The following is a 13409-nucleotide window of genomic DNA, read 5'->3' on the forward strand; positions in this document are numbered from 1 at the left end:
TGCTGCTTCTCCTCCGCAGCTCTCCAGAATGAGCGGCCGTGGGAAGGGTGCTGCAAAAGGCCATGGAGAGAAGACAGCAAATCCCAACCCAGACAGGCAAGGGGGGCACATCCAGCTGGAAAAACTGGGTTCTGATCCCTGGACAACAAATCCTTGTTGGAATCCTCTCCTGAGCCTTTAGCACTGTATCATGCCCCTGCTCACAACACACTCTGCTGCACGTGCTGGTGACAGCAGCACACAGCATCAAAGGCCCCTGACACAGGATTCAGTGAGTGAGAGGGGATTTTCTCTCCAAAAAATACAGTTTGTTAAGCAAAACACATGGACACTTTCCCATAAGTGAGACATCAATGAGCTGTGTTGGAGAAATGGCAGCTTTTCGATCGAGTGCTGCTTTGATATTAGAGCTCGCTTGAGATAATTATCCCCAGGTGCTTAATCAACCATAATTAAATGTGTTAGTACTTTCTAAACAGCATACAACAGGCCAGATAAGGGCAGCTGCCTTGGGGGAAAAGCAGCAGCTCTTGCAAGGGAAATGTGTACATACATACTTGTCACTTGTGCAGTCCAAGGGCTCGTGGAGGTGTCTGGAGAAGCAATTCAGCCAAGCCGAGGGAAACAACAGGCAGGAGAAAACAACCAGACAAGGAATTTGGCTGCACAGCTAAAAATACCCCCTCCACACCAGTTCTCAGAGAAAAATCAAATGATCGCCAAGACTGGTGCTAAGTTTGATTCATCTAAAAACATCCAACAGGCTGTTCTCTGCCTCCCCATCCTGCCACTCCAGAAACACCAAGAAAACAGAGAAAACCATCACCCACAGAGTTCACAGGATTCTTGGGGCCACGGATAATAATCCACTGAAGCTAAAACTGCTGCTTGCACATAGAAAAACCAATACTCTGCATGTGCAGGTGCTCATGGCACTGAAGTAGGTCAGTGCCCGGGAACTCTCCAGCCCTCCCTTCTATCCCAGGGGATTTCAAAGGAAGGATCAGCTCTACCTGGGTGCCACCACACACAGCTCTGCAGACAACCCAGCCCTCCCAGCCTTATTTCACAAGTTAAAAGCCCACCATGCCTGCAGCTCCCAAGCCTTGTAGATAATCACGTAGCAGTGACCAAGCAGAGAGCAGGTGCTGAACACCTGCTTCCCTAGGGCAAACCCCCTGCAAGCGAGCAGAGGGAGAAATAAATGCTGTCCTGTTGGGGAAGATGAAACAGGAAAGCCTTATAAATATGATTGCCTGGCAAAAGATTTTGAGAATATGGAAACTATAAGCGAGATTGATATGAAAGCAAGCTTTGAGATACCTTAGTTACTGAACAACAAAAAAACAATGGCATGGCCAGCTGAAGGTGATCCCCTTTTGATGGAACAACACCCTCTGCTTGCAGGCAGGCCCAAGGGTCAGAGCAGACCCTGCCAGCTTGGCAGAAAGGGTCCAAAGAGGAGTTTGTAGGGTTTAAAATGTAACACACTATAGTAATATAGTGATTCTTATAGGTTATATGTAAATGCTATAGGATTTGTATATTGTACTAGATTAGTTAGTGAAAATCAGAATACTCAACACAGAAGATGATTTATTGTATTGTAATGAGAACTTCGCTTGCTTGTCCCTCTTACTCGCTTACCCCTTTTACTCTCTTACCACTTTTGCTCTCTTACCCTCTCATCCTCTCTCCCCCTCTCTTCCCTCAGTCCTGCTCTCAGCTGTGCCTGGCAGCTCCCAGCAGGCCCCTGCACCCAGGCCCTTTGCAATAAACCCCAAATTCCAGACCTGGCTGCAGAGATCTCTCATCTCCGTCCCTCCCGACCGTGCTACCCCCGTCGCTCCTACACGCTCCCTCTGAGCATCCCCTCAGCATCCCTTCCCCAGAGCCCCAGCAGCCCGGACCCTCACCCCCCACATCCACCCTGTTGCAGGTTTATTCTGGGACTCACGCGGGCTGGGGCAGGTGTCCCTCGCTGCTCTCAGCCCCAGCTCCGCCCGGAGCTCCGCCGGAGGAGCGGGCATCGCTCCCGGCCGCCCGCGGCAGCGCCTCTGGGCAGGAGCGGGCACGGCACGGCCGGGAGCCCGGCACGGCTGGGCACTGACCCCCCAGGAATGTGCAGGGGGCGGCAGCCATCGCTGCCAGCCTCAATCCCAGCTTTGTCCAGCGGCATTCCAGCAGCCTCCAACCTGCCCTAACCCCGCGGCTGCCCTCCGAGCACAGGGAGGGCAGGGATGTGCCCGCTGGGGACAGCCCCGCGAGGGACAGCAGGTGTGTGCAGGATGGGGTATTCACACGCCCTCTGAACAGAGGGAGGCTGTGAGACAAGCAGAGAAGAAGGAAAACACAATCCTCATCTCACTTGCTGTGCCTGTGTTGTGCTAAAGTAGAATGCAATATGGAGATTGTTTACCCTCCCAAAGTGAGGATGTTTTGTTCCCTTGGCCTGTCAGGGCCAGGTGTGTGTGTGTGTGTGTTGGACTGTCATGGGACAGTCACAAGAGAATCAGAGATGAGTGCAGAGTGAGCAGTTGTGAGCAAGAGTGAGTGCAGGGCAGATTCAGTTTAGATACAGTGCACATAGTATAGTATAATAAAGTAATTCATTAGTAATTAATTAGCCTTCTGATGATGGAGTCAGATGCATCATTCTCTCTCCCCTTTGTCAGAGTCACCTTTGATTTACAATACAGGGTCACTGGAAAAGCCATCCCTGTGAGGCCAGGGCAAAGGGGATGCCCACCACAGACCTTGGCTCTGATGCTGGAGCACACACAGAGCACACACAGAGGTGTTTGCCAGGGAAGGGGTTTGTCCAGGAAATCATCCCATGGAGCCTCGGTGACCCAGAAGGTGAATAGGTTCATGAGACCTAATTCCAAAAAAGTCAAAAATGCCCTTGTTGTCCCCCACGTGTACCAGCAGATGTTCATGCCAGCCTGGACCAAATGCAAATAGTTTCTTTTTGCCAAAAAGCTCTGGGCTGGCTTCTTGTGTCCCCCACAGTCCTGACGCCCAGAATTTTTATCATGCTCTCTTCCACCTACAGGGAGGGAAAGAAAAGCTCCCAGTATCTCTCCCTCTCTTTCCAGAGGGTGCTGCCCCTCCCTGTGGGACCAGCACAGCCAGCTCCTCTCCCCAGCACCCCTCAGGTCCAACAGATGGGAGAGCAGCTCCCAGACTGGAGGAGGGGGCTTCAGTGAGACCACAGCTGAGCATGGGCTGCCTGCAGCCTGCCCAGAGCTCTCAGCACCAGCAGGAAAGGAGAGGGAGGCTGTTCCTAGGCACCAAGAGCAGCCCTTCCAACGGGGAGCTGTCATCAACACTGCTCCTGCTCCCATTCCCCTCTCCCAGCAAATCCCACAGGGCTCTGATCCCCTCACAGAGGCTTGGACTGCTCAGGCAGGTCAGGAAGGCTTTTCTCTGCTCATCCTGTTCTATCCCTCTCCCTCCTCACTTCATTTGCCAGGCTGTTTATCAACCACCACTGGCCCACAGCAGCACTGCATCAGCCACTCTGGGGCCAAGAAACCCTGACTCAGCCACCAAGACCCTGCCCCTGCCTCTTCCTTGCATGCTGGAGCCTCTCCAGAGACAGCTCTGCCTTCCTCCTGCACATCCCAGCTCCCTGAGGCAAACAGGTCCAGGCTGATGGTCAGCCACAGCAGGGAGAAACCTCAGGCTCAGACCTTGCTTCTCATACTTGAAACACAACAAAAAAAGTAAAAGGCAGAGCTGGGACCTCATTTGTCCTGGGGAGAACACTGTCAGTGCCCAAGGGAACCTTTGGCACTGTCCAGACAGGTGAGAGGCACCCTGGGACCAAGAGCTACAGGCAAAGAGGGTTCCACAGCCTGGCAGAGCCCAGGCAGCCTCTCCCCACAGCAGAGGTGCTAAAGCACCTCATGACAGCCCAGTGCAGAGCACAGGCAGCTTTGCAGACAGCTGCCAGCACACCTTCCTGTGCTTCCATCTGCTCTGCCATTTACCCAGGGTCCCCAGAGACCTTCCTGCCCCTCTGGTGAGGAGCCTGGCCTGGGGCTCAGAGACCCTGGGGGGGGAGGAGGAGGGACACCAAGACCTGTCCCTCAAGATAATTAGATTAGTAAGAGGTCAGATTCCTGCTCTGCCTTACAGCATTAATACAACCCACCAGGGGTTTATTTCCAATTTCTTCTCTGCAACCAGGAAGAGTAGAAAACCTACATTTTCACCAAAAGCTGACATTCTTCCAAGTTTCCAGGAAGAAAAAAAAAAAGCCCAACCAAATACATAAGAGCTGTTTACAGTAACCTCTCATTTTTTCTTGTGAAGGAGGCTCAGAGTCCAGCTCTGCAGGTCTTCTCTCTTCCCCTGCTTTGGGGAACACTCTGCTGCAGGAGTGCTGGAGCAGAGCACACGCTCTCCTCCTTAAGTGATGGGGGCTGGAGCTGGCAGCCTCCCCTTCCCCAGGAGCAGAGGGGCTGGTGTGCCCCCCAGAAAGCTGCAACCTCTCACAGATCTGCCAGAGAAGGGCTCCCGGGGCAGCTCTTACCTGAGAGAGCGGGCGGGCAGGGCTGCTGTGCTGCGCCTGGGCCGGGAGGGGCCACTCAGGACACGGAGGGAGGACATGGAGCCATTCCTGCATCACCAGGGGCTGCATCAGAGCTGATGGGCACGGGCATGGAGCACCTGAAAAGCAGCAGCAGAGTCCCTGGGTCAGCTTGCACCTCCTCACAGGGCTGAGCCCCTTCCCAGCTGCCTGCAGCGCTGCCTCCACGGCAGCTGGAGAGTAAAGGAAGCATTTTTAATTTAATGTACTTCTACTGGTGTTACAATCTAGTTTCATCTAAGCATCCAACTCCTTTCTTCCACCTGGTTATGCAATTTGCTGTTAGTGAGTCCCACAGACTATACTGCACTTTTAGAAAGGGTTGGGTTTCTTGAACTGTACGAGATGCCCATGGTTATAGAAAGGGAGAGAGGATCTCACTAGCATGGCCATTGTTCTAGTTTTGGTTGAGATAACATTCACTTTCTTCCTAGCAGGTGGTACAGTATGGTTTTTAATCCAGAACAACTTACGTTTAGACAGAACAGACATTCTCCCATAACAGACAACATTTTCAAACATATTTTTTCCTTTTATATTCAGAAGGCGAATTGCCTAGAGCCCCAGCTTCATGTATCTCACACTGTGAGCTAGCTTTTTATGAGTTTTTGCTCATTATGAGCTATAAAATTCCCTTCATTATCCCCATTTTTGAACTGCATGACCTGTAAAGCCAGTTAGCAGTGGCCCCTGGACTATTCTATAGATCAGAAATGAGACCTCTGGTCACAATGCTGCTGGGTTTTGTTGTTTGGACTCTAAATGAGCTAAAACAGGGATTCATTTCATTGCCAGCACCATCTCAGCTTTATGGAAAGCCATGAGAAATAAAGCTCAGAGAAGACTTGGTGACTGCTTTCCTACTTTTACAATGTAAAAATCACCTGCTCCAGCAGACAGAGCTCATGGCTGCCTGGAGATGAGGCTGCTTCCAGGGCAATGAGTGATGCTGATGGGAGAAGGCTGCTGGCTCCTTCACACCCAGCTCAGCTGGACAGCTGGGGGACCCCATCCTGTTGTCCCTGGCAGGGCAGGAGCAGGATCAGGCAGCACATCCTGCACTGACAGCAGCCACACTGCACAGCTGAGCAGAAATCCCCCCGGCCCTGTGCATGCTGCCCATCCCTGGCACTTCCACAGCCCTCACTCCCCTGCCTGAGCCTTCTCTGCCTCTCTGCCCTCAATTACACACATTAAGAGATTATCCTGTGATTTTTTTATTTAATCTCTTAGTGATTTTTACAGCTATAATGCTCTCCCTTTCCAGCAGAACAGCCTGTGCTGAGCTCTCCAGCAGGCTGACAGTCCAAGGTCTCGTCCTCTCCCTCTCCTGCCCATTAGCACCATTGAACACTGCAGGCTGTGCATCCCTGCTCCTTTCCCTATGCAGGCAGGGGATTATGAGGGGATTATGAGACCCACATTAATAATTATAAATTCCAGGGTCTTCAAAGCCCTCCAGGCTCTTGGTGCAAATTCACCACACCCAACCCCAAAGGTACAGAAGATTTCTGACAGAAGGTAACACCACCTCCTTTTCCTCCACTGCTTGTGCCATTTGGGCTCTGTTCCTCTAAATGACACTCAGTCTACCTGAGATACAATTCTCAGGGTGTGGAAAGCTATTTTTCCTCAAAGCCTCTGACAAAGGAATGCCACTGAGCTTTTCCCCAGGACTGGGAACTCCATGGCTTTTGCAGTGAGGCTCTCTGATGTCTCACCGTGTTGCAGTGTGATGCAATAGCCTGTTTTAGTCATCCCGGTTCTTTCCCCAGGTGTGCCAATGCCCTCTCCCTTCCCCTCCCTTGCCCCCTTGCTGAGTGCTGTCCATCAATCTTGGCACTCCAGCAAGGGTCGTGTGATTGGCAAAGTTCAAAAGGTGCCTCTCAGCCCTGGGGACATTGGCCCATCCACATGTCACTTGTCCCCTGAGACTTTCCCCCCCCTTACCTGGTTGGTGGGACCCCCACCCCTTCCCTCCCTCTCTCCCTGGGGTTAAAAGACCCAGCAACGACGGGGTTCTTGTTCTGTTGGGGTTGTTGCTGCATTCAGAGCCCTGTGGGCCAGGAATAAAGCTCTGGATCCAAACCCCCCAGCAGAACCGACTCCTTTTCCTTCACCATCGCCTAAAGCCTTTCCACCAGAGGTAAACCTGAGCTCCTGGACTTGTCCCAAGTGCCAGCTGCAGCATCCAGCCAGCCAAAGGTGTCTCTGAGGTGAAACCACCACAGCTGCCACCTCTGGTCAAGCAGCAAGGGCCAGACGAGCCCAGGCACGTTCCACCCGGCAATATTGGGATTTAACTCCATCCCTGTAGGTGCCATCCTGAGGCCTGGGTTTTCTGTGGCACAGTGCAGCGAAACTGCAGTGGTGTGTGCTGGCCAGAGGAGTTCAGCCAGCCCTCCAACACACCTGGGCTCTCTGCTCTCAGCCTGGCCCCTGACAGCTCCTGCCACCAGCACAGAGAACAGGAGCAGTGCTGGGCAGGTCAGCAGCTCTGCTCTGACTGCGTTTTGCAGAGTGACAGATGTGCTTGCACAGGGCAGGTGCACTCTGAGACAGGGGTGGGTAACCCTGCTCCTGCAGGTACCCACGTGTAGGGTGTCCATGCTCCCTGCCAGCATCATGGAAATAAGGACAGGCATTGCTGCACTCCTGAGGGCTGGCTCCTTGAACTCCTCCAGGGATGGCAAAGCCCATCAGGACAGATGGCACAGGGAGCTAAAGCCTGTCCAAGGCAGCAGTCACAGGACAAGCTGAGTGCCAAGCAAAGGGCACTACCCAGCCATGTCCTGTGCATCACCTTGCTGCCAGGAGCACTAGAGCAGGCTGGAGGGCAGTGCCTCAGCTGCCCTCTGGCATTGTGCAACAGCAAAGACAAAGCCCAGAGGGAGAGAACCCAGATAATGTGGGACTGAGTGAGCTGCACAGCAGCCAGCACAAAGGAGCACATTCAGGGGAGAGAGAGACAACGAGACAGAGAGGCACGTCTGCAGGCAAGCCAGCAGCTCCGTGGGACCCCCTGCCAAATTTCCTGCTATTACTGGAACCAAGCAAGGAGAAATGCTCTTGGATCTGCTCTGCTTCTCTGCTGAAGCACACAAAACAGCTCCAGTTCTGGCACTCCTACTTCAGTGCTTCTGTACAGCTCTGGGGCTGGGCACTGCAGCATGTGGAACAGATTTTGTGGATGCTTCCTGGCTAAATTCCTACTGCCTGATGCTTCCTCCTGTCAAGAGCCAAACCTGTGATCCACTTTCCCTCTCCCACACCACCATTCACCCTCTGCACTCTGCTTTAGGTTGCTGCTGGAGACCCAGCACACAACAGCCAAGGTTCAACATCATACAAACCACACTGAAGTGCAGACAACAAAAAGTATCATCCCCACAGCCTACTCCAACCTCTAATTGAAAAGGAGTTGTGAGATTCTCCTTTGGAGGGCTCAGGGAACAATGTGGTCAGGCTGTTCAAACAGATATAAAGTGAGCTTGGTCTCCTGGGCACATTTCTGTGCAAGCAGAGCAAGCATCAAGGCTCAGGTGAGAATTTCCACAGGTGGACCCCACAAGAAGCAGCTGTAGAGTCACCATGGAGCAGGGACTGGGGCACTGCACTCACACAGTGGAGATAGCAAGGAGGGAAACCTTTTCCACTGGTGTCCCTCACCTGTCTGTGCTGGGGGTCCCACTCCAGGCACAAAGGTGTCAGATCAGAGGCATCAGGTACAGCCTCCGTACCTGGTGCTGTTTTGCATCCTCCCCCATGCAAAGCACCCAACACTTGAATCACCCTAAGAAATGAAGCAGTACATGTTCCACAGTGCTGTGTTAGAGCTTCCAAACATTTCAGTACCCAAACCATTACCAAGATGAGACCTTGATGATCCTCTAGTTGAAAAAATGAGAAAGCCAAAAATCCGGATGTTACTTTTCAACAGATGAATGCTTGGGCATTAAAGGTATTAAAACCAAAATAATTGCCTTGTTTAATCTTCCTACATGAGCTGCACCTGTTACAAATTCAGCACAAATTCAGCACTGGAGAGCCTGTCCCACTCCCTTCTTTCCAGGCAGTCTGACAGAGGCAGCTGGAACAGCCTTTGCCCAACCTGTCCTGCTCCAGCCCTGTCACACAACTCAGGGCACCACCCAGGATGTCTGTGCTAGCTCTGCTCTCCAGACCTGCTGCAGCAGCATCCCTGGCTGGCTGGAGAGGCTGTCCCAGCTCCTGCAGCACCTCTTCTCCATCCCAGCCAAAAGGAAGGTGACAGCTTCCCACCAGTGCACATGGTGCACAGAATTCTCCAATTCTGCTGCATTTGTTTAAAATCCTCCTGATGGAACCCCATAACCAAACTCTCCCAAACATTGAGGGAACTCACACTGCAGCTGACCCTCCATGGCTAAAGCCACCCCAGGATTAGAGACCTGTCCCTGGCAGTAGTGTCATGTCAGATGTTGAATTTCCAGCTCTCTTTCACACATAACAGCAGCAAACACAGCGTATAGGTCAAGAGGTCTCTCAATCACACAGTTTATGCTTTGAATTCCTAATTTCCTCCTAAGCATTCTTCCCTGAAACTTTCAACTTCAGATCTTGGCCTATAAGGAAAAAAATATGGGAACATCTTGAGGCAAGGCAGCCCAGCTCAGCCTTTATCCCATGAGGAGGGTGGAAATACAAACATGTTCCCTGCTGCTGGAAATGTTAATGGCTTTGTTGTTGTTTAACTTACTGTACAGAGAAGTAATAACATTTTAGCTCAGCATGTTCAGTGTCCTTTCAGGGGAAAGGTGGGAGGCTTGTGGATATTTCAGAGTTCAGCTCCCATGTAGATGCTAACAAAGGCAGCATTCCCAGGCTGACAGACAGCAGGACTCTCTCGACAGCTTAACAACACATCCTGTTTCAGCAAAAAAATTATTTTCTGCACTTGTAAGTAAATAATTTAAGCCTGAGATCGCAGGCCAGACGACCTACTTCCCAAGACCCCACTGGTCAAGGTTTGGTTAGAGAAAAGCAACCCTTGTCCCAGTGGGATCAACATAAAAACAACACAGTTCCCTCTCAGAGCACAGGCCCTTCATCTCCATCTCTTTACTAACCCAGAATAGATACCCAAACACACTCCCACAAAAATTCTCCTGGTTGTTATGTGCTCCCATGTACCCTGAAAGGGGACTGTCAGCAATCTTCCACATGTGGGAGCATTTCCAACCCCATTATCTGTGGGTTAAAAATCCCAGAGGCCAAAGCTGGGCTTCACACTGCACTTCCACCAAAGAACCAGGTCCCCTTCATTAATTAAAATGCAGGGTGCTTCAATTAACACCTGTCCATGAGAAGTAACATAAAATCTTGGTTTATCTGGTAGTGAGCAAGCAGCACAAGATGTGTTATTCACTGAGGGTGGGTCAAGTGGGGACTCTCACATCTAATGAGCTCCTTTCCTAAATGGCCACTTGGACTTGGAGCTCATAACCAAAATGTTATTTTAATTCAATGGATGAACAGGTGCCACACATCTTAATAAGGAAGCAGCATCCTTTCCCCTGGCTCACTCACTCTCCATTTTCCTAAGCAACAGAATACAAACACTCACACAACCTCAAACTGAAAAATTTCACCAGTTGGCTTTGCACTAGGAAACTGTGGTGATGATGATGTCCCCACCTCACCAGGTGAGTGTGGGTGTATGCCCACAACATGGTCATGCAAAACTGACTACCCTTCTCTAGGCTCAAAAATAACTTAGGGAATTTTTTTTAAGGAAGATTGAAAAACCTACATTTCTTTTGCATGTTTTTTCAGACTCCCAGCTGGGTTTTAAGTTGCTCCCTCTAAAGCTCACTTTTCCCCTCTCTTAGCAGCTTAAAGTACTGAAATAATGACTCGAGCAGGCAGAGGAGCCAGCTGTGAGCCCACAGCCCTGCTGTGCTGGACACAGAGAAGCTGCTGCCTGCTAGACCTGACTGACAGAAGGAGCAGGAGAAGAGCAAGCAGCAACCTCCCAAAGGGACAGCAGAACACGGGGGAAACCACTTGCTTAATGACTGAAAGGAGGTTGCACCAAGCATAAAAACGGAACATTCCTTCAGAAACGTGGCTCCTGTAGCCCTGAAAATGCCAATTTAAACCAGTAAAAACCTCAAGCCTTGCCTTTCTCCTCTCAGCACCTGAACCTTCCCTTCCCTGCTGCTGGAAGCAGCCAACAAGTTTTGCTGCATTGTGAAAAGCACATCACCCATTTGCCAGGCTGTGTAACTGATCAACAACAGTGGGAAGAGCACACCCACACTCAGTTCTGATGGCCAAGGCAATGCTGCTGACTCCTGGCTGCCTTGGCACTTTGCTTCTCATTCTCACTGTAAAGCTGGCACCTGCTTCTCTAAACTGAATACTCTGCCTTGCCCCCAAGGTCGTTTTTATAATAAACTCCCTGCCAAAGCACAAAGCTCTCTGGCCTTCTGAGGCCATGAGTTTAATGACCAGGCTGTGTGCCCCATGGAGTCACATTTCCTTTCCCTACTTGAGATGTGTCAGAGTAACCTTATTTTTAACAGCAAAGGCAAATGGGATGGAGCAATTTTGGCTCAATTCTGAAAAGATTGGTTTCATCTTCATACACCTAGGAAAATGGGAGTTTTTTGAAGACTGAGTTCTTTCTGGTCAATATGCCTTGTTTCATGAGACTTATAATTCCTCTGTTATGCTTTTATCACAGACATCCAGGCTAAAGTGGAAGCCTTGAATGTACTTCTCAAAACATGATTATATTCAGAAATCACCATATGTCTCCAGAACTCAGGAATTTGTTTGAACCCATTCATTTAATCCCTTCCCTGTCTCACTTAGCTTGGTTTTGTGAAGAGCCACTCCAACCTGAGCAGCCCCATTCACAGTCACAGCCCTGGCCAGTTCTAGAGAGCAGCATTGATCTGTCTCAGGCATTAATCCAAAGACACGATCCTCATCCCATCTCAGCTCCTTCAGCTGACAGAGAGGACCTGAACACAGCATCACATCACAGCAGCACTCCAACGCTTCCCCTCCCAGCCCTCCACGTTCCTGGACACTGCTGCAAAAGGAGACTGTCGTCCTGCTCCTTTCCAGAGTGGCACCACATCCTTGCTGTCTCCAGAAGCCTGCCTGGACAGCTCCCACAGCAGCAGAGAAAAGCTTCCAGCACAGGGAGGGTGTGAGATGGCACATGAGCCACACTTGAGTGCCAGGAGAATGGAAACCCCCCCTGAACAGCTGAACCTGGTGGCTGGGACCTCACACAGCTTCCTCAACAAGGGCACTGTGCTCAGGCAGGAAAGGCCATTAGTGAGAATAACCAAACCAGAACTCTCACAGGTCCAAGACAGAGAGGTGAGCAACAGCAGGAGAGGTGTGAGGGACCTTGGATTAGGGCACAAGGAAAACAAACTGACCAAAAACTGACTAGACTTTTTTTTCATCACTAAAATTCAAAATACAAACAAACATTGGTTTCTCCCAGAGAAAGCATGGCATTTAAGGGTATGGGAAAATTTGCTCCACACCCCTGTCACTGCACATGGGCAATCTCAGCATTGAAACCCCACAAATACAATGCTGGCACTTCCACCAGTGCACCTCCACAGCTGTGATGCTGTGCTGGAGGGAAGGCTGAAGGAAACAGGCTAGACTGGGCACCTGGAATAATCTGTGGCACCAAACCTTGAGAAACCACAGCCCAGGCTGTCCTGTCTGGGAGGGAGAGGGAGGCAGAATGCTGAGCCCTGGGGAGCAGGAGAGGTCCTGCGCTTCCTGCAGGCAATCCTGCAGCTGGCCAGGGCTGCCTGCAGCCAGGGGAAGGTCAGTGGTGGCAATAGCAGCCCTTGAGAGGGGAGGAGGAGGAGGAGGAGGAAGGATGAGTGAAAGGAGCTGGGGAGAAGCTGGGGGAGGGGAGGGCGGACACATAAAGGAGCAAGGCTGGACCGTGTAAGGTGCTGAATGGAAAGGGCAGGGCTGGGACTGTGGGCTGATCTTCATGAGGAATATTTGGGTGCCCTGATCCTGCCAGGAAGATGCTAGAAGGCCACCACACACCCTGCCCGGAGCAGCCCTGCCAGGGTAAATAAACCTTCAGTGAGCAAAGCATCGCAGCCGGGCACACCGGGCTGCTGGGGACCGCTGCTCGCCTCGGAAATCCGCATCCCCAGCTGCTCCCCGGCCTCTCCCTCCTGGAAATGCTCTTGGCCACCGCTCCTGCTCCCACCCCGACACCCTTCTCTTCTTCTCCGCAAGTTTCCTCACCCGCACATGCATGGGCAGCGCTGCTGCCAAGGGACACGCACACCCCCAAAGAGCGCATTGCCCGGTTCAAACCATCCATCCGAATTCTCCCTTTTCCCAGCCCAGGCAGGAACACGAGCATTTTTGCCGTGGCCTACCTTGCGAGCGCGGCGGGTCCGGGCAGCGGGGGCAGCGGGGCTGGCTGTGAATCAGCAGCGGAGCCCCTGGGGCAGGGCTGCATGCTGAGCCTCGGCACCGCTGCCTTCCTCCTCCTCCTCCTCCTCCTCCTCCACCGGCCCGGCTGCTGTGTTGCTATGCCATCACATCCCCGGCAGCAGCAGCAGCAGCAGCGTCTCGCCCAGCTCACAGAGATCCCCTCGGCCGGGCAGAGAGCAAGGACGAGCCCCCGAGCGCCCGGCCCTCCGGAGAGCCCGGCCCGAGAGCGAGGATGCCGGCGAGGGGAGGGGAAGAGCGAGGATGCAAAGATGGGCACGCACGGGAGGAGGAGGAGACAAAATACACATGGAAAGGGGGAGAGAAAAGGGAG

General features: G+C 52.0%; 1 protein-coding gene across 1 annotated transcript in view; it reads right to left on the reverse strand.

The window, feature by feature from the left end:
• The window catches only part of DRP2 (dystrophin related protein 2), a 31496-nt gene extending 18304 nt beyond the window's left edge, over nucleotides 1-13192 (reverse strand). The window contains exons 1-2 of the mRNA XM_066559508.1: nucleotides 13021-13192; nucleotides 4541-4677 (exon numbers count right to left, since the gene is read on the reverse strand). Of these exons, the coding sequence (XP_066415605.1) occupies nucleotides 4541-4648 (108 nt within the window). The 5' untranslated portion in view covers nucleotides 4649-4677; nucleotides 13021-13192. The remainder of the gene's footprint in view (nucleotides 1-4540; nucleotides 4678-13020) is intronic.
• Between the last annotated feature and the right edge of the window lie 217 nt (nucleotides 13193-13409).

Source organism: Molothrus aeneus, chromosome 14, assembly GCF_037042795.1.
Source record: "Molothrus aeneus isolate 106 chromosome 14, BPBGC_Maene_1.0, whole genome shotgun sequence".
Lineage (NCBI taxonomy): Eukaryota > Metazoa > Chordata > Aves > Passeriformes > Icteridae > Molothrus > Molothrus aeneus.